This window comes from Bos indicus, chromosome 25 (genome assembly GCF_029378745.1).
Source record: "Bos indicus isolate NIAB-ARS_2022 breed Sahiwal x Tharparkar chromosome 25, NIAB-ARS_B.indTharparkar_mat_pri_1.0, whole genome shotgun sequence".
NCBI lineage: Eukaryota > Metazoa > Chordata > Mammalia > Artiodactyla > Bovidae > Bos > Bos indicus.
In genome coordinates, this window is record NC_091784.1 from 37401283 (window position 1) to 37421426 (window position 20144).

Genomic DNA, 20144 nt, shown 5'->3' on the forward strand with positions numbered 1-20144 from the left:
TTTGGGATTGGTGGGTGTTTGAGATTGGCGCAGAAGAGCAAGAGGACTGGAGGGTGGGGGCGGTGGGTGGGAAGAGAATCAAAGGCCTGTAGGAGAGGTGGATGTGGGTGTCTGGAAGGCAGCAGGCCCTCAGCCAAACTGGAGCGGAGAGTTATTCTTGGAGAGAACCAGGCAAGAAAGTTTGGATTATTCTGCAGCCAATGTCTGCCACTGATTTGTGAGCAGAGGCAGTTAATCATATAGGTCAAGTTTTCCTGTTTTCACAAAAAAAGTTTGAAAAGAACAGTCACTCTGGGCCCAACCCCCTAATATCTTTAGCACTTTTTCCCTCACCATCAGCCCCCTCCCCACACCGTCCTCACTGCCTGTCTCTAAGGGTTCAGTGTTTGTATCCATTCAAGACTCATCTTGTAAACAACTGAAAACACAGGACAGCTTAGGAAAGGAGTTGATTAGCCCAGGTGACTGATGAGTTAAGCAGCAGATCTGGCTTCCACTGCTCTCACTGGTCATCTAGTCTGTTTCTCTTCACTGCCCACTTCTGCCCCCTACCGTTCAGCTTCATTTTCAATCCCTCTTTGGTGGCCCCAGCAGCAGTGGGCTCCTCCAACAAGGAGGCAAGACGACTCATCCTCCCATGTCAGTCTTGCAGGAAAGAACGGGACTTTTCACTCCTAGATCCAGCAAAACCACTAAGATTACTAAGATTTAGTAGGTGACCCTTCCATCCTGGAGACAATCGACGTGGCCAAAGGGATGTGTTGCTCTGGGTGACCAGCCCTGAATCAAGGGCAGGATACCTATGCTCCAGTAAATAATTCAAGACTGGAACTTCTACCTGTAAAACTTGAGCACACAGTTCTAAAAAGAAACCCGTCCCCTCCTTTCTCATCCTCCCATGCAGCCCTGAAGCTAGTGGAATTACATACCGTGCATCAGATGGGTCCTCCGATGGCCATGGACACCACTCAGGGCATAGTGCTGCACTGGTGTGCACACAGCTGGCCCCTGTGTTCCCTCCACATACCAGCAGCCTCATGACAACTGGTGGCCCATGAAATTGGGGATTCGGGCTGCTGTGGCTGCACTGCTGGCCCAGGAGCCCTGCACTCTGGTGGTCATCAAACTGGCCAACACAGAATACAAGTCGGTGTACGGCAGCGACTGGAACGCCCTCCAGGTGAACTGGTTCTCCTGAGCTGCCTTTGCGGACCATGTGGCCTTTGTGGACACTGAGAAATGACCTCCAGCCCAGTCTTCCCCAACAGCATCCACCCAGGGAGGCTCATCCTCCACAGTGAAGTGGACTTTGTCCTTTCCTTCCTCTCCCCAATCTAAACACTTCTGTCCATGTTGGGCTGTGTGGACAAAGGGCCCTGGTACTGGGACACAGTTATGAGGAGGACCACAGCCACAACAGGACTTCTGGAATAAAGGCAGGTGCCATCAAGTTCAACCACAATGGCTTTCAACCTAGTTGTTGCCTCACTCCAACCCCCTTCTCCACTCAGAACAAGAGTGATTATTTTAAAACATAAATGACCAGGTCAACAACCTGGTCTTGTGTGTCAGTATAAAGCCAAAGCTTTCAATCTCGGTACAAAATCAAAACCTCTCACCATGGTCACCAAAGCCCTGCAAGACGGTGCTGCCGAACTCTGCAGCCTTTTTTTTACTGCTCTTCCCCCATGCTCTGTAACCCAACATCAAGGTCTTCTTACTGCTCAAGTAAGTCAAGCTTGCCTGGGGCCTTTATATCTGTGCCTGGAATGCCCCTCTCCCACATGGCCAGCTTTTTCTCATTCAGTTCTCTCATCAGGCACCACCTCCCAGAGGCTTTTCCTGACCATTCTCCCACCCCAGCATTCTATCCCCTTCTCACCCCGCCATTTGCTCATATCACTAACCAGAACCTGGAATTATTTAGCTTACTACTATTGTTGTTTACCTGTCTCCTTGAGTTTGTCTAATTGCTCACTGCTGTACCCCCGAGAGCTTGAGCCATGCTTGAGATACTGCAGGTATGTTAACAAGCATTCGTTGAACAAATGAATGACAACTTAAAGTCACAGGACTCCAATGATCCCTCTCTGCCCTGCACCTTCTCACAGCAAACTGCCTCCTCTGAGAAACAGGCAATGTATTGCAAAAGTGTCCCCTTGTTGCAGTTGTTGGATTGTATCTGCATAATAATCACTATGGATGCTTCACTTTTACGTTATGTGTGCATGCTCAGTTGTGTCCAACTTGTTGAGCCCCATGGACTGTAGCCTGCCAGTCTGCTGTCCACGGAATTTTCCAGGCAAGAATACTGGAGTGGGCTGCCATTTCCTACTCCAGGGCATCTTTCTGACCCAGGAATCCAATCCAAGTCTCCTGCATCCCCTGCACTGGCAGGCAGATTCTTTACCACTGCGCCACCTGAGGCACTCACATTTACACTAGGGCAGTATGATTTTCTTTCCTTTAAAAAAAACTTTTAATTGGAATATATTTGAAGGGCAGCATGGTTTTCAATGCAGTTTCTACCTTTATTTTGGAAGACCCCCAGAAACATTCTATTTCACTAATGACGGCTGAGAGATGACACAGAGCTGAGTCCTTGGTCCTAGTTTGGTCAGAGACACAATGATACTGGTGACAGCTGTGGCAAAAGCACTCTGTCCTCACTGGAAAACTGGCCTCCTGGAAGAGACTACCCATGACTACTATGACACGTCATCTTGTCTCTTGGACGTTCAGTTCCTCCGTTGGGGGGTGGGAGATGGGATCACTGCAAAGGATCCAGTCAAGACTGGGTTTTATCCGTGCACCGTGGGCTCCTCTCCGTCACGAGATCTGGCTGGCTCTGTCTCTGGCGCCGAGGCTTCCCTTATCACCCTAAAGGGGGCTCCGTGACCAGGCACGACCACGTCGGCAGTGCCCAGGATCCGCTTTCGGCTGTGCTTCTGGGCCACTGGGTCTTCGCTCAGCGCCTGCCACGAGCCCTCGTCCCCATCACGTTCAAACACATCGCCCACTACCATGACGGTTCCCAGGGCCGTGCCAGCCACCAGCACGCTCACGTCCCGCTGGCCACCGTGGCCGGGTGTGGCCCACACCTCGAGTCCCGGCCCCAACCGCAAAGGCCGCTCCTCACCCAGTCCGTGGGGGAGGTAACGGCCCCCAGGGAGGCAAAAGTCGTGCGAGACCAGCAGGGCCGCCCCGGGAAACAGCCCCAGGTTCCCGATGTGGTCCGAATGTCCGTGGGTCCCCACCACCAGAGTCACGTCTCCGGGAGCCACGCCCTGCCCCGCCAGGGCCCCCAGGAGCGCCTCGCGAGCCCAGGGGCCCGCGGTGTCCACGAGGATGGGGCCCCGGGCCGCCTCCTCTAGGGCGGTCTTCGCCTCGTAAGGCTGGGGCTCTCGGTGGCTGGAGGCCGGGCCCCAGGCCTGGGGCAGGACAAGGGTCACGGAGCCGTCGGCTCGCACAGCGTCGCCGACCCCCTCGGGCTCCGCGTAGCCTTGCAGCAGAACCACCACAGAGTAGGGGTCGCCGGGCACCAGCAGAGGGGTCTCCCCGGGCAGCGGCTCGGTGCGCACTAGACCGCTCATGGCCTGAGAGGGATCAGCTGAGAAGGGGGCTGTGGGTGACTGTCCGCTCCCTTCAAGTTCCCACACTCGCCCGGCCTCCGCCGAATGGTACCTTCCAAATCTCAGTTCCTACCCTCCTCACACGCTTAAATTGGCATCGCCCAATTGAACTTCGGCGCGAATCCGCCAGTCCCTCAGCGACTTCGGCCACCGCCCCGCTCGCGTGTGAGGTTCTCAACCGCAACCCCGGGGATGTCGTAGTTATTTCCTTTTCTCTAACCTGAGCCGCTCTCCACCTTGGACCTAGCTTTAGCGCCTCTCTCAGGATTTGCCTCACTTCGAGGAAAGAAGTGACAGTGGAAAAGCGAGAGGGAGTTTGTCTTTTGCGAGCTCCCGTAACCCAAATATGGCGGCCCGGGCGGTGCCGCGCACGGAATTTTATCCGGCGCGCTTTCGGGCATGCGCAGACCGGGGCTACACAGACGCCAGCCTGAAACCGGTCTCAGCCCGCCGATCCCTGCCAACCTCCTAGGCTGCAAAATTACAAAGCACCATTAACTTCTGACAGGCCGGCGGCAGATGGCCCTCCTCACCGGACGCTGCTGTTTATCGGGCAGCTATGATGCGTGCGCGGCAGTTGTTTGGAATTTGGGATCCAACTGATATTAAAAAAAAAAAAGTTTACTAGCGTTATAGAAAATTTGGCACCTTTGATGTTACATGGTCGTCTATCGGTGAAATTACTACGAAGTAAACCAAAGTGTCTACCCCATCTGACCTCATCTAACTTGTCAGTATCGCCCTGTCCCCATCCAGTGTCCCCTTCCCGTTCACAGATTGTTGGCATGTAGCCTCCTAGATGCCAGCAGTGTGTACAGGTTGTTCAGAACGTCCATTCTGGCTTCTCTTTTAAGAATCTAAAAACAGACCTTCGAGGGGCAAAGTGATTTTGCCAAGGTCCACTGCTCCTATGCCCAGCTGACCTCTGGGTCCTGTGGAGGAATAGTGGAGATATTCAAATAACTCAATACTGTCACCACACACACCTGAGAAGGGGCTGAATGGCATTTAGAGGACTCATCTGCTGAGGCCGGGCTTCTATCTACTGCTTCCACCTTTCTCTCCCTAGCCAGGCCATGCTACACCACCAGGATCCTGCCTGAGACCAGATGGGAGAGAAGAGCTACAAGCTGTAGGGTGGGGTCACTCACACATACACACACTCTTAAAGCTGTGGGGCAAGGAGAGCTCAGACTCTCCATGACCCCTGTCCCTCCTGGGGGCTCAAAGGCAAGGGTCAAAGATCCTCTGGGTCATGCTGGGAGTGGACCGGTGTGTTAGTCATCTCCTCCTCCTCCTGATCTTGCTCCTCCTCTTCAGTCTTCTCTTGCCCATCTGTGATCTTCTCCTTTCCAGTCCAAGTTTCCTGTAGACACGCTAGGTTGGGTAATAGAAAATAATTTAGATATTAGTCCTGGGGGGCAGAGAGGTTGTAGCCTGGCAAGAAAGGGGCCAGCTCCCACGCTTACCAGTTTCAGAAGCTGGAAGCACATGACCTTCACAGAGAAAATGCTGTAGGGGCTGTTCCTGATGGTGGAAGTACCAATCTCCCACGACGTCTTCAAACTGCTCCAGCATGGTCTCACACTGGTCAAGTGGAAGGGTCAGAAGGGTTTCTACTCTGCTGTTCTGTGCACACCCTCCTCCCTGCTCTTCATTCCCGGTCTCCACTTTGGAGAGGCAGGGAGCCAGGCAGTTAAACTTGGGTTATTAGATTTGTGGTCCTTTTTCATCCAACAGACATTTATTGGCACCTACCCTGCCAAGTAAGTTATTAAGCTCCGAGTCTCAGTTCCTTGCCTGTAAAATGGGAAGTGGTAATAGTATCTACCACATCAGGTTGTTGTGAGAGTAAAATGAGGCAGCAGCTGGAAAGTATGTGGCCCCAAACCAGGCACACAGTAGGTACTCAATAAATGGCAGTATATATTCTTAGCCTCCATTATTACTTCTTTTTTTTTTTTTTTTCATTATTACTTCTTGATATGCTCCTGGGCCCACGTTAGTCAATGGCAGAGTCCCTGCTTTGCTCAAAGATGGACCTCCCTAGGATTGAGTTCCCCTCTCAGGTTCCCTTCTCACCTCCCTGGGCAATGTAGCATCCAGCCTACCTGCTTCTTGAGGAATGTGACCTCCACGCTGGGCTCGTCCCACAGCTCCAGAGGGATCCCCAGATCCACCTTCACCCCCTTCTGCACCAGGCCTTTCAGTGTCGCCATGGTCTGACTCTGCCCCTGAAAGATGGGAATTTGAGCTCAGTCCAGTCCCCTGCTCCACCTCCTCCCCTTTTTGCCAGATCCACTTTGTCATCTACTGGAGACTCTAGTGAGTGCCACAGGGATGAGGCGAGTCTACCATGGGGAGGGGACACTCCAGAGCTGGAAGAAGATGGGCAGACTTCGTGAGGACCTCAGGGGAGACAGGTTGTAGTTTCTGAAAGGTGGGATCCTGCCCTAGAGTAGAATCTGACCTTGGCGTATCTCAATGAGCCCTTGCGCTCAGCGTGAACACTGTAATCCAGGATCCGCTCACACAAATTCTCCAAGGCCTCTTCCAGCCTTGTCTCTCTGTGGGAAGAGGGGAAACAAAGACTCCCTGGATGCTGTGGGTGCTCCCAGGGCTCTTCAGAGGACTGGAAGGTGGAGGAACATTGAGAAGGACTCACGAAACGCTGTAAGGGATGTGTCTCTTCCTCTTGCCTGTGTCCAGCACCTGCCCCAGCTCCAGCACCTCTCGAGATCGGCCAGTACGACTCAGCTCTTCCTGTAGCTCCAGGCTCAGGAGTTTACATACTAGATGTCCAAGGGGATGTGAAAAATAAACAAACATACCAGCACCTCATTCTGTAGATGGCAGCAGAGCCACAGTGGTTATGGGTGCAGGCCCTGGGGCCAGACTGGCAAGGCTGGAATCCTGACTCAGCCACATAGTAGCTGGGTGACAATCCTGCTGGGTCTTTGTTTCTTCACCTCTAAAACGAAGTGCCTCCATCACAGGGCTGTGGTGAGGATTAAATCAATCTATGTAAAGCCCCTAGAATAGTGCCTGGAAGGTGGTGAACACTGCATAAGTGTTTGCTGTTTCCTGCCGTTATTTATTGAGCTCCTTCTGGATACACAATAGCAATAAAGAGAGCAATAGACCCGTGATCCCTATCCACAGGACACTGCCAGTGTCACTGGGGGCAGATAAAAAGACGATGACAGTATTTTGTAATGGACCCTACACTGGGGCGGGGAGGGGATGGAGATAAAACCAAGAGACTTAATCTCACTGGGAAATGCAAAATTCCTTCAACGGTCATTCATTGACTTCCTACTAGCCTGTGATTTCCTCAAGGATGACTATTGTGTCTCTTCCACCACTGTCTTTCCAGTACCGGTGGGTCCCAAGAAAAGGAGTGGCCTATACAGAAGTGCCAAGCAAACTCACCACAGGGGCAAGTAACAAAAGTATCTCACATATGCCTATGGCACTATGCTAGGACCAGGGAGACATAGGTACTCTCCTTCCCTCCAATGCAGTGAGAGGTGACAGATAAGGAAGGAGGCTTCCAAAGGTGGTGACATTTAAACTGGATGTTGAAGAACCAAGTACAGAAGAGTGAGGATCATTCCAGGCAAAGGACAAAAACAAAGTGCAATGGCACAGAGGAGCAAGAGGACCAGGCAGTTTCAGTGACCACTGACAAGTTCAGTGTGGCTGAAGCATGGGCACTTTGGGGATGGGAGGTAGGGTATGGAAATGTAAGAAAGATGAAGGCTTGTAACAAAGAAAGAGACTTGAATGATGTGCCAAAAACGTTGAGTCTAATCACAGTAAGAGGCCTGAAGAGGTGTTAAAGCAAGGAGGGACTCTACTGAGCCTGTGTTTAGAAAGACTGACAGGTGTAGCGGGTTAAGAGTGAGAACACAAAGGAAAGGAGCGGTTAGGACCATGTCATGAAGAACACTGATACTGAAATGCAGGGTGGAGTAAGGCAAAGGGGAATAGAATCCAGGAAGAAATTAAAGCCAGGAAGGCAACAAACTAGGGAACCAGGGCGTTCGATGGCTCAGCTCTGAGGTGCCCCCTCCCAGCTGGTCCCACAGATGCAGCTACAGAAGATGCTGCTCGATGAAAAACCCACACAGTACACACCCTCTGCAAAGCCTCACAGTTATGGGAACCTCTCCCAGTTGTTTGGCCACCTCTCTCTTTTATGAGCTTCAAAGCCTGATTTATTCACTCTCAAATTCCCGCAGGAGGGCGTAGGGCCTATAATTTGGGAGCGTCTCTGCTGGGGTGGAGCAGAGGATATCTACGAGGTAATGAGCCTGACAGCCCACTCCTACAGGCTCTTCAGATTTAGCTCTGGTCCTTTGGGGGAAACACACGCACACACACAGAGAAGATGCTGATTGGAGTGGGCGATCGGGCCGATAGTCTCTGAACTACAACTCCCACAAGCCACTGGGGCCCAAACCAGCAAGAAAAAGCAGGCTCCCATTCTGGATGTCTCATGGGAATTGGAGTGCCATAGTTTGCGGGTAGCGCTAATACGTTCCCTCTGTTGGCCCCATTCGAATTCCATCAGGCTCCATCAGAACCTCCCTCAGGTCCTCAAGGAGGTCGAGTGACCCACCCATCACGTTCCATTTGGTCTGGCCCAGACGAAGGAGGTAGGGCAGAAGGCTGCGAATAGGGGCTACTCCATAGGGGCTACTCCCTTTAGATACCTTCGCATTTGCTGGGCAAGCGTTCTGTGTCATCCTCCTCCTCCTTCGGCGTCCCAGCCCAAGCACCGTACACAGTCAAAATGAAAAGCAACGTTCCCAACCGCACAGGTCCCATGACCAAGTGCCGTCCACAGCTAACCACCCCTCGCTTTCAAACCAACTTCGAGCAGGCAGCGGGCCCTTTAAATCGCCAGGCGGTCGGCGGCAACTTTAATCCAGCCTGGCATGGGAGGCGCACGCGCAGTGCCGCCTCGAAAGAGGGCGGGGCCTCGCTGCGCTCTGGGCTTCCCCACCTGGTTTTGTGGCGCCTCCCGAAGGTCCTGGCCGCCGGATAGTGAAAGAATAAACTGAAGTAATTACAGCGAGAGAGTGTGCTCCTTACACGCAGGCATAGAGACACCATTTTTATATCATTTCAGACTCTGAGACTAGGGAGCTCATTCTGGCTCAGGGAAGGGGCAAGGGACCCGCTCTCGGTCTCTGCCAGGACCTGCTCCCGGAGGGGGCGGGGCCAATATGGCGCCGAGCGCCGGGTGAGCGGCGCTTTGGCGGCGGTGAGAGGCTTTTCCAGCGCTGGGCGTTCGGCTGGCGGGGGCGGGTCTGAGTGGTACCCGGGACTAGACCCTTTGAAGGGCCCTTGTGGGGACCCAGAGGAGGACGGTTGGTTGAGTGTCCGTGTGCGTGGGGCCTCTGTGTGTTTGCACTGGAGGGATGTTGGGGGATGAGGTGGGCTCTCTACGCTTTCTTTCGCGCTGTACCCATTGCCTGGAGAACCTTCGACCCGCTTCTCTGCTGGGGAATGCTACACGGATCTAGATCAAGTTAGTCTCCTGTGACGCCTCCTTGCCCCTTCCACTGACCTGAGGTTTCCTGAGGCCGTGGCGTGTTTTGTGAGCCTTTACACTGGCAGAGGGTACCGCGCGGGCTATCGAAAAATTAGTAGGAGCTCGCCAGGGAACTGGGACACGACCGCCTCCTCTTTACTCGGCTCCAGGTCCAGAGTATGTGTTGAATAAATGTGTCCTCTGCAGATAAGATTTATAAAAGTGGGGGAGGAGACCTGGGATAGGTTGGGAAGAACGAAATTGTTTTTCCCTTCCCTCTTCTCGCCCCTCCATCAGGCCCACACCTGCCCCTCACCACCTTGCAGTCGGTCCTGAACACTTTTGACATTAGACTTCCTAATGCCAGGTTCAAGTGAGCCACTTTCCTTTTGGCCACAAAGTAGATTCCAAGCTTGGGCCTATGTCTTGTTCGATAATAATGGTACCGAGTCCTCAGTGAGTTCCTAATCTCTAAGCCTTACAACTCACTCATATATTCAGCAGGTATTTGTTGAGTGTCTGTCTGGGGACTCTGCATACATCAGTCAACATAACAAAGCTCTCTGTCCACACAGAGAAGGGAAGGGGCGATGTGGTGAGAAGCATAAGAAGTAATACAGTATGTATCAGCAGATGTTAAAGTCCATGGGGATTAAAAAAAGAGGGGGGTGGGGTGCAGTATTAAACAGGGTGATGGGAATAGGCAGCCTGGGGACATCTAGGGAAGGGCATTCCAGGCAGAGGGAACAGAGCAAGACCACAAAGCAAGAACATGCTTGGCATCTTGGAACAGCAAGGAGGACCATGGGGCTGGATCATAGTGGAAGAAGAAAGGAAAGGTCAGAGACTTGGTGGGGAGAGAGCAAATCATAAAGGACCCCGTAGACCAAAATAAGGATTTTGTATTTATGCTGTGGCACACTGCGAGCCAATACAGGGTTTTGAGCAGAGAAATGACCCAATCTGATTTATATTTTGACAGAATCATTCTGGCTGCTATGTTGGGAATAGACGTAGGGAGCAAGGATGGAAGCAGGAAGACCCTGTCAGGAGGCTCTTAAGGTTCCCGGGGGATGGAAAATAGTGAGCTGGCCACGCAGTGGGAGCAGAGGGATCAAGTCGGATCACCTGATGGGTTTGCGGTGAGGGCTCACATGATGAATGAGCATCTGGATTAATGGCGTTGCTATGAAGATGAGGAAAGCTGAGGCTGGAGCAGGTGGGGAGAGGGATGTCAGGAGTTGAGTTCAGAAGAAATTTTAAGTAGCCAGTTAAATATACAACTCTGGAGTTGGGAAGAAAGCTCTGGGTGGGGGATATAAATTTACCATCCTTAGTCTGTATGCAATACTGAAAGCTGTGAGAATGGTTGAGGTCATCAAGGGAATATGTATACCTCATAGCTATACGAGGACCAAATGAGGGCATTCCAGCATCAGGCAGATGAGGAGAGGAAGAACCAGCAAAGGCAATGTAAAGAGGGGCCAGTGAAGTAGGAGGAAAACCAAGAGCAGGAGTCAAAATCCTAACTGGGGTAGGTTCAAGAGAAGGAGAGGAGTTGGGGAGGGGCGTGACGAGAACCTCTATAGTAACAGGGAAGAAGACAGAGCACGTGGGTGCCAGTGATGCTCAGCGGGTGGACATAGCAATGGGAGCCTGGGGAAGTCTCTTCTGATGGCCAAAAGTCAGGGAGGAGAAGAGATGACAGGTGAGATGGAACCTGAGTCCACTGAGCTCTGTGACCATCAGAGCAGCATCAAGAACCCATCTGAAGTTTGTGGCCAGGAATTTAAAGCGCAAATTGGTCAACATGGCTGTGTATTTTCTCATCACATTCAATGGTAGGGGCACATAGGCTTAGACAGGGCAAGTTGTATTTAACCAATATTTTATATTTGTCAAGCATGAATAATGATGCAAGAAGGGACAAGAGACATAAAGGTAGGCATGTCAACCACCTGAGGGAAAAAAGACACTTTGCACATCTTACAGAGAAGAAACCCAAAGCCGGGAGCATTTAAGTAGCTTGCCTAGACAACACTGCTAGGTAGTCCTGGGGCTGGGATTTAAACTGAGAACTGAGATCGTTCTGCTGTACCTGACTTGTACTGTGCCTGGCACAGAACCAGAGCTCAATAAATTGCGTCCAGTTGGGTCCAAGTCCTACCTGCTGTTCAGCGAGTGCTGCTCGTGTGAGGATGGACAGAAGACGTCCCCCAGCTCCATCCCCCTCACGCTCCACTGTTCTCCCCTCGAGCGGCCTCCTGACTGACAGCCCCTGTTCTTTAGGCCTCACTCTCGGGTTTCTTCTCACCCCCTGCCAGGGTCTCCATCTCTCTGCCCTGGGGCATCATCCTTCCGGGGAGGGGAGGAGGGGCTCCAGAATGGCTGAGGAGAAGAAGCTGAAGCTGAGCAACACCGTGCTGCCCTCGGAGTCCATGAAGGTGGTGGCCGAGTCCATGGGCATCGCTCAGATTCAGGAGGAGACCTGCCAGCTGCTGACGGATGAGGTCAGCTACCGCATCAAGGAGATCGCGCAGGTACCCTGGTCTTCCTGCACTGCACAGAGACTGCTGCCCAGGCCGCCTTCTTCCCCAGGGTCTCCGGCTGACGTCTGTCCTCCCACCCCCCACCCAGGATGCCTTGAAGTTCATGCACATGGGGAAGCGGCAGAAACTCACCACCAGTGACATTGACTACGCACTGAAGCTAAAGAACGTCGAGGTGATGGGGACGCACAGGGTGGAGGGGCAGGGTGTCGAGACCTCCCAGGCGCTGCATTGACCTCAGCCCAGCCAGCTCAGGCTCCCTTCTCATCCAGGGTCTCTCTCCTCCTGTTGTAGCCACTGTATGGCTTCCACGCTCAGGAATTCATTCCTTTCCGTTTTGCCTCTGGTGGCGGCCGGGAGCTTTACTTCTACGAGGAGAAGGAGGTTGACCTGAGCGATATCATCAACACCCCTCTGCCCCGGGTGCCCCTGGACGTCTGCCTCAAAGGTTGGGGGAGGGGAGAACAAGGGGCAGGGAGGAGGGAAAGGGCCGTGTGTGGGTGTGAGGAAGGGCACTGGTGAAGGAGCCCTCCGTGTGAGACCCCTAATGGGGAACATGAAGGAAAACATCCGTTCGAGTGGAGTGACTTCCTAATGTCCCCGCCCGGTGGTTCACCTGGACACCTTTGTTCCTCGCAGCTCACTGGTTAAGCATCGAAGGCTGCCAGCCTGCAATTCCAGAGAACCCACCCCCAGGTAACCTCCACGCCCAACATCCACCCCTTTCCCTCCCCCCTCCACTTCTCCAGACTGCTTTCCTTTCTCGCCAGCTCCCAAGGAGCAGCAGAAGGCTGAGGCCACAGAACCCCTGAAGTCAGCCAAGCCAGGCCAGGAGGAAGACGGCCCCTTGAAAGGCAAAGGTCAGGGGGCTGCTCCAGCTGACGGCAAAGGTCAGTACAGCTGGGCCAGGCCTCTTGCCCAAAGCCAGATGGTCATGTGTGTGAGGTGGGTGAGGTCAGGGCAGAGGTTGTGAGCTCTGGCCAGTGAGCCCCAGAAACAGCTAAGAAGCCGGTCTCCGTAGGTGGGGGAGGTGAGGCTAGAGGTTTGCCTAGTGCCCAGGCCTCCTCAGGAGCTTTCCTGCCTAAACCTGGCTTCCTGATTCACACAGGGAAAGAGAAGAAGGCGCCACCCCTGCTGGAGGGGGCGCCTCTGCGACTGAAGCCCCGAAGCATCCACGAGTTGTCAGTGGAGCAGCAGCTATACTACAAGGAGATCACTGAGGCCTGTGTGGGCTCCTGCGAGGCCAAGAGAGCGGTGAGGCCCCACTACGTGTCCTGCCTTCGCCCCTCCTTGGCCCCGGGGTTCACCCCGCTTCACTCGTTCCCCTCCCCCCACAGGAGGCTCTGCAGAGCATTGCCACGGACCCCGGTCTCTACCAAATGCTGCCACGCTTCAGCACCTTCATCTCAGAGGGGGTGAGAGGCCACGGGAGGACGCAGTGGGGTTCCAGGGGTGGGCGGGCAGCAGAGGAGGCTCATGGAGGGTCCCTGCTGGCCCATCCCTGCTCCCTCCCCACCCCAGGTGCGTGTGAATGTGGTGCAGAACAACCTGGCCCTGCTCATCTACCTGATGCGCATGGTGAAGGCGCTGATGGACAACCCTACCCTGTACCTAGAGAAATATGTGAGTGGACCTGCTGGCCCGCCTCTTGTCCGGGCTCGGGGACCATCTGTCACAGCTGGCTGACGCGGGGCTTCTCCCCCAGGTGCACGAGTTGATCCCGGCTGTGATGACCTGCATCGTGAGCAGGCAGCTGTGCCTGCGGCCAGATGTGGACAATCACTGGGCGCTTCGGGACTTCGCCGCCCGCCTGGTGGCCCAGATCTGCAAGCACTTCAGCACAACCACGAACAACATTCAGTCCCGCATCACCAAGACCTTCACCAAGGTGAGCCCTTTCCATCACTGGCTGGGTTGTTATGGGAACAGTGAGCACCACGCCCACGCCAGTGTGGCTTCAGGAAGGGACACTGAAAGCCAGCGGCAGAGAGGTGCGGACTGGACTTGGACCAGATCCGCAGTGTCTTTTTTTCTAGTTGTGGGATCCCACTTTAAAGTTCAAAAACAAAAACTAATTGCTGTGGGACTTCCCTGGTGGCCCAGTGGTTAAGACTCCATGCTTCCAATGCAGAGGGCGAGGGTTCGATCCCTGGGCAGGGAACTAAGAGCCCACATGCTGCACAGTGCTGCCAGAGAATTAAAGCAAACTAATCTCTGAGGTCAGAATAGCAGCTACTTTGGGGAGGAGGGAGTGGTCGGCAAAGAGCTGTTGTGTCTTAAATGACTTATAAGGAAGTGAGTATATGAGACTCAAGTCCTTACCAGTTAGCTTTTCACACCCCTTCATTTGGGTTTATTTTCCATCCCCTTACAGAGTTGGGTGGACGAGAAGACCCCGTGGACAACGCGCTACGGCTCCATCGCAGGCCTGGCAGAGCTGGGACACGATGTTAGGCCCTGGCAGGGGAGCCCTGGGGAGGGGAGGGATCGGGAGGTCAGAGTGGGCAACAGCCTCCCGACCTGGGAGACCCTGTGGTGACCCCCAGACCCCGGCTTCTCCCTTCCTTTACTAACAGGTGATTAAGACACTGATTCTGCCGCGGCTGCAGCAGGAAGGGGAGCGGATCCGTGGGGTTCTGGATGGCCCAGTGCTGAGCAACATTGACCGCATCGGGGCTGACCACGTGCAGAGCCTCCTCCTGGTGACAGAGCCCCACCCTCCCCCTTCTTCCCACTGATGCCCCCTCTTCCCCCGCCACACACACAGGACAGTCTTTAGCAAGCATAGAGCGTCTTCCATTCACTTATCCCCTCTTCGCCTCATGTGCAGAGCACACCTGAGTCCAGTACTGTTAATAGCTGGCACTGTGTAAGACCTGAGTAAGAAATAAGGAGTTTGAACTCAGCCTGTGACTTTCCAGCCTGACCTGCCCCTGATGCTTCTGCAAGGCACACGCCCTGTGGACTGGCTGGCCCTTAGATGTGACCACTGTAATCACTCAGCGAGCTGTCCACTCAGCCAGCTGGTGCCTGTGTTCTCTACGAGGAAAAACCTCCGCATTCCTTACACACCGATAAGCCAGCGAGCACAGCCTGGCCTCCAGCAGGCATGCACTGAAACAATGGATGACCTCCTTTGTCACCCCTTCCCTGTCCGGATTCTCAGCGTCCCGGCCCTCCCTCCACCTGGTGGATCTTTGCCTTCTCTCTACAGAAACACTGTGCCCCTGTCCTGGCAAAGCTGCGCCCGCCGCCCGACAATCAGGACGCCTATCGGGCAGAATTTGGGTCCCTTGGGCCCCTCCTCTGCTCGCATGTGGTCAAGGCCCGGGCTCAGGCTGCACTGCAGGCTCAGCAGGTCAACAGGACCACCCTGACCATCACTCAGGTCAGTGCAGGCTCGGGGAGGAAGGGGGAGCAAGTGGAGAGGGAGGGGAGGGTGAAAGGAAGGAAAACTCGGGGGGTGGTTCCCATCCCAGTGGGGCTCACAGACACCACATGCTGGGGGGCGCACCCTGATTTCTGTGAAACATGGGGCCCCCTAAGTCAGCCATCTTGGGGGAGCTGGTGAACACAGATGGTGATGTTTTCTTCCTGCTGCTGCTTTCTACAGCCCCGGCCCACACTGACCCTGTCACAGGCCCCCCAGCCTGGCCCTCGGACCCCCGGCCTGCTGAAGGTCCCCGGCTCCATTGCATTGCCTGTCCAGACGCTTGTGTCTACGCGAGCTGCTGCCCCCCCACAGCCGTCCCCGCCGCCAACCAAGTTCATTGTCATGTCCTCGTCCTCCAGCGCCTCATCCACCCAGCAGGTACCCCGCGTGGGACTGGGGATACTGGGGCCCAGGTTGGAGCACGGGAGGCATCCCCCAGCCTGGGGTGTGGGGCGGGTGCAGGCCAGCGGCACTGCCTTCCTTCCGGCCCAGGTCCTGTCCCTCAGCACCTCAGCCCCGGGCTCTGGTTCCACCACAACCTCTCCCGTCACCACCACCGTCCCCAGCGTGCAGCCCATCGTCAAGCTGGTCTCCACCGCCACCACCGCGCCCCCCAGCACCGCCCCCGCTGGTCCTGGCAGTGTCCAGAAGTACATTGTGGTGTCTCTGCCGCCCACGGGGGAGGGCAAAGGAGGCCCCGCCTCCCATCCTTCTCCTGTCCCTACCCCAACCTCAGCCCCCTCTCCACTTGGGGGCAGCGCCCTCTGTGGGGGGAAACCGGAAGCTGGGGAGAGCCCCCCTCCTGCTCCAGGGACTCCAAAGGCTAATGGCTCGCAGCCCCCCGGGACCGGCTCCCCTCCTCCCGCACCCTGATGCTGACCTTCTCCCTGGATTCTCTCTCTCTCTCCCACACACACAGACACACACATGCTGGGTGGAAGAAGGTAGTAGCCAGCTTCCCCCTATGTGACTTTCTCTTTAGATATTGTACAGCCAGTTGCTCAGAATAAAAGTTTGATTTTTAAGTTGTGATCCACTTCAGTCCTCCCTGGGTCAGGTCCCACAGGAGAGTCTATCTCGTCGAGCTCCCTGGTCTCAAGGACTCAGGACTCTTCCAGCCCCAGCCCCAGGTCAGGACACTAGGAGAGAAAACTTCGTCCTTCTCCGATGCCCTGACCGCCACCTCTGCCTCTGTGTCGTTTGGGAGCCTCAGATCCGAATGACGTAGGCGTCGCTGTGGCTGAGGTGTCGCACCCACTTGTGGGGGTTGGCATTGCCACAGGGTCTGAATGCCAGCCTGAGGAAGCGGACCTGGAGGCCGGAGCACGTGTGCCGGGGAAGTTCGAAGGAGAGGCTGGCGGGGCCCAGCCCCAGAGGAGCTGAGGTGGAAGGGCCTTGGCCAGGAGGCCCAGGGAGGCCTGGGACGTCCATCTGTGAGGGGGAGAGGCAGAGAACGGTGCTGAAGGCCCCGAGAGGAGGGCAGGCAAGAGAGCCAAGGGGCCAGGAAGCTGACCACACTGACCGCCTGCGTGAGGAGGCATGGGTCAGGGCTGGAGGTGGAGGCGGGGGCAGGGCCTTCGAGAATCAGCAGCTGGTACCTGGAAAAGGCCTGAAAGCTGAGAGCCTCCTTGCACTCGAGGCAGGTCCCAGCGAAGGGCTCCCTCCCCCAGTTCTGCCTTCTGCTCTGGGCTGCTCAGCTCCTGAGATAGGCTAGAGTTGGGAGAGGAAAGGGTTGGGCTCAGCCCCTGCCCCACAGCTCCCACCCCAGCGCTATCCGTTTTCCTGAGAAGCTAGTGCGACTGCCCACAGGCCCGTAGTGCACACATGCTTACCTGACCACCCCTCGAGGCAGGGGAAGATGCAGCCTGACGTTCAGAGCCTGGCTGCAAGGGAGAAGGGAGCAGTCAGTCCCAGGAAAGCCGCATCCCATCTTCATTAATGTCACCACTGGACTTGCGCACAAGCGCCCCCCACCCCCTTCCCAAACTCCAGGCTCTCCCCTGGATTCTGAGGCTGCCGGCCGCACCTGGGGGTGGAAAGAGCAGCTATCTCGGCCTTGTCTCCTACCCTCCATAGCTGGACTAGGCTGGGCTCCCCCCACTCACCTCTTTGGGGGCAGGTCACAACGTAACTTCAGATAAACCTGGAGCCTGTGTGAGGGGGTACAAATACTGTTACTCAGGCCCTATCCCCAGGCAGGGCCCCCATGTGTGGCTGTGGCTTTTGCCCCAGGAAGGAAAGAGAAGAACTGAGATCCACCCAACTCTATGAGCCATTACACACACGGAGCTGGGTCCACTTGTGGGGGAGGGTGCCTATTCTAACTTGGAGCCAATGTCACCACCACCACCACACTCCAAAATCAACCTGGGAATTACATACATACATACAAATACATATGTACACACACGTACATACATACATCAGCTTGGGGTCCAGAGAAGTTCTAGAGAGGGGAAATGGTCTCACCTGCCTGAGCCTCGGTCCCACTGCACAGAGGGAAAGAGCCGGAAGGGGAGCGGGGAAGGGAGGTCATCTGAGAGTTGGTACCTCATCACAGTCAGCTGAGACCAGAGAGGAATGGAGGTGAGTTTGGTCTCCTTACACCTGAATGGCCTCCCTCCCCCTCAGTAGATGGAATGTGCTAGGCCAGCCCGGTCCTGACCTCACCCTGAGGGGGCTGCAGACGGAGGATCCGATGAGATTCAAACTCATCCAGGTACACTGAACTGTGAAAGGAGACCTCATCCACCCGAATTCCCGGCCCATAGCCTGGAAAGAGAGAAAGACCCCCTCTGCTGATCTGTGTTTTGGGAGGGGGTGGGGAGCCATGGTGGGGATCCATCTAACTAACCCAGATGAAACCTAGGACAGTGACCTCTACCTAGAAGAAAAAGACCCACTTTCTCCTCACCTCTCAGTTCGGACTTCCCCACACAAAACTCCTCAGTCAAGCCGATGCGCATCTCTGTCAGACAAAAGAGTATCAGAAGAAGCCACCATACTACCATACCCGCCACCAAGGAGCCATTCCCACACCCCAACCCGGTCCAGCCCGCACGCTGCTCACCTGAGCCGCTAGGCAGAAAGCTCTTGAGCCGGATCTCTCCCTGCACGTCCACCTTGAGCAGCGAGCCCTGAGAGCAGCAGGAGGTCAATGCCCAGCAATTTCCAGGTGCCACCATCCTCAGCCGCAGGGCTGGGGGCCCAAACTTACGTTAGAGGCTATCAGTACGGATAATCTCTCGACCACGTCCAGAAACACTTCGTTCTTTTGGCTCTAAGGAAAGAGAGGGGGTCTGGTGGTTGGAGGTTGGTTGGTCTGTCTTCTAATGTGGACAGGCAGAAAGGACAGAACAGTGGAGGCTGGGGCCCCAGGATGGGGGCACAGGGCTAAGAAAAGGGATCCTCCATGTCTAGAGAAGGGAGAAAGATATGCCAGGATCTTGCACTCTGGGGACTCAAAAACCAGACGATGTGAACCCAATAGCCCCTCCCTCACCTGGTCAGAGCGGCTGGACAGGACGGGCCGGCTGGCTGCACTGCTGGGGGCCACTTTGCTCTGTTGTGTCTCGGCCCCAAACTGAAAGCACCCAAATCAATCAATCCTCATGGCTGATGCTTCCCACTAACCCTCCTCAATCCTGGCCTCCTCTGTCCCCGGACTGACCAAGCCAACGCTGCTGAGATCAAAGAGGCTGAAGGGTTTGCTGACCACAGCCTCTGTCTGAATGAAGTTCCTCAGCACCTCCGTGGATGTGGTCTGTACGTAGCCATAGTCCTAGGGACAGAGGAAAGACGCTTTTTGGGTACTCGGTGGGGGAAGGGGTGAAAATGAATGCTGTATCTTCAGGGAACCAGGGACAGGGAGGCACCTCACCAGCACTTCATCCAGGAGTTCATAGACCAGAGCCACGTTGCGAGAGATGGTCGCCTCCCCTAGGGAGCCACAGTAATCACCCAGAAGAGTGGCCAACCTGCGAAAACCCGGACAGAGAGTGCACAACTCCTCCTCTCTGACTCCCTGACCCCTGCACCCGGGTGCCCAGCCCTGCCCTCCTCACCGGGAGAGCAGCTCCAGGAGACTGAAGGGAGAAATGTTTTCTGAAGTAGTGGCCACCAAGTAGAGACCGCTGTGTCTGATGTGAATAAAGTGACGATCATCGTGGTGCTGAGGCAGAGGCAAGGAGAAAAACGTTAGGAAGAGAGCTGCAGTGATTCCTGGCCATGAGACTGAGGCTAGTATCCTGATTTCCTTACTTACTAGCAGCGTGACTTTAGGCCACATATGAAACCTCCCCAAGGGGCCCAGCTTCCTAATGTGTAAATGAAGTTAGTAATAGTACCTACTCCAAAGTGGCTGAGGATTGAGACGTGTGAAGAGCTGTGCCTGGTGCGGTTAGCGATCAGTAAACCGCCATTAATATTATTTAGAGGAATGTACCCCCTTCCACCCCCCGTGTGAGCTCTTAGAGAACGTCCCGGGAGGAGGTGCCTCCCAACCCCAGACCACCAACCGCAGACCCACCACCCCACCCCCACTCCCGCCAGTAGTTACCATGACAACCGGAGACTCGTCTCCAGGCAGTCCCGTCAGCTTCCGGTAGAAGAGCTCGGCCACATCCCGGCCGCCGCTGTCTCCGCGGACTGACCGAGTGGAAGGGAAGCTAAGGAGCTGGCGACACTCGCTGGCACTGGGGCCCTAGTCCCACTCAGCCCTTCTCCCCCCGCCCCGCTGGCCAAGGATACAGTCCTTGTAGATGAGCGGGTCCCCCTTGGAAGACAGAATGAAGAACTGGGAAATCATGGCCGTTCTGGAGAATAGACTAGGAGACAGCAAACGTTGGGCCTGCCCCGCCCTGCGGCCCCGGAACAAAAGGACGCGAGTAGACTGGCCCTTTAAGAGCGATTCTCCTCCGACCGCGGGAAACCCGGCGCGCGCCCCGCCTCGCCCAGCCCTTCCCTCCAAACACCCGCGCCTCTTCCCC

General features: G+C 55.3%; 4 protein-coding genes across 8 annotated transcripts; 1 reads left to right on the plus strand and 3 right to left on the minus strand.

The window, feature by feature from the left end:
• Positions 1-2510: 2510 nt before the first annotated feature.
• On the minus strand, positions 2511-4100 carry MBLAC1 (metallo-beta-lactamase domain containing 1). The gene has a single exon (XM_019987479.2). The coding sequence runs from the start codon at positions 3591-3593 to the stop codon at positions 2802-2804; it is 792 nt and encodes a 263-aa protein (XP_019843038.2). The 5' UTR covers positions 3594-4100; the 3' UTR covers positions 2511-2801.
• Positions 4101-4232: 132 nt separating this feature from the next.
• On the minus strand, positions 4233-8599 carry CNPY4 (canopy FGF signaling regulator 4). The gene is made up of 6 exons (XM_019987480.2): positions 8351-8599; positions 6298-6424; positions 6103-6199; positions 5744-5866; positions 5102-5219; positions 4233-5009 (listed from the first exon to the last, which is right to left on the minus strand). Exons 1-6 carry the CDS (start codon positions 8463-8465, stop codon positions 4870-4872), a joined length of 720 nt encoding a protein of 239 aa, XP_019843039.1. The 5' UTR covers positions 8466-8599; the 3' UTR covers positions 4233-4869.
• Positions 8600-8826: 227 nt separating this feature from the next.
• TAF6 (TATA-box binding protein associated factor 6) lies at positions 8827-16181 on the plus strand. 5 transcript variants are annotated; one of them, XM_019987476.2, is made up of 15 exons: positions 8827-8904; positions 11499-11714; positions 11812-11898; positions 12018-12171; positions 12363-12419; positions 12494-12613; positions 12832-12977; positions 13061-13138; positions 13245-13346; positions 13429-13611; positions 14098-14172; positions 14300-14425; positions 14938-15111; positions 15337-15534; positions 15649-16181. In XM_019987476.2, exons 2-15 carry the CDS (start codon positions 11559-11561, stop codon positions 16027-16029), a joined length of 2037 nt encoding a protein of 678 aa, XP_019843035.2. In that variant the 5' UTR covers positions 8827-8904; positions 11499-11558; the 3' UTR covers positions 16030-16181. The 5 variants fall into 5 exon arrangements, with proteins under 5 accessions (XP_019843035.2, XP_070636274.1, XP_070636273.1 ...); XM_070780173.1 differs by having other exon boundaries at positions 8869-8883; XM_070780172.1 differs by having other exon boundaries at positions 8897-9010.
• AP4M1 (adaptor related protein complex 4 subunit mu 1) lies at positions 16158-20085 on the minus strand. Its single transcript, XM_019987477.2, has 15 exons — positions 19906-20085; positions 19715-19803; positions 19221-19327; positions 19037-19133; positions 18827-18937; positions 18659-18739; positions 18374-18436; positions 18227-18293; positions 18071-18124; positions 17822-17928; positions 17626-17720; positions 17262-17306; positions 16989-17039; positions 16755-16866; positions 16158-16587 (listed from the first exon to the last, which is right to left on the minus strand). The coding sequence occupies exons 1-15, from the start codon at positions 19961-19963 to the stop codon at positions 16366-16368; spliced, it is 1359 nt and encodes a 452-aa protein (XP_019843036.2). The 5' UTR covers positions 19964-20085; the 3' UTR covers positions 16158-16365.
• Positions 20086-20144: the final 59 nt, after the last annotated feature.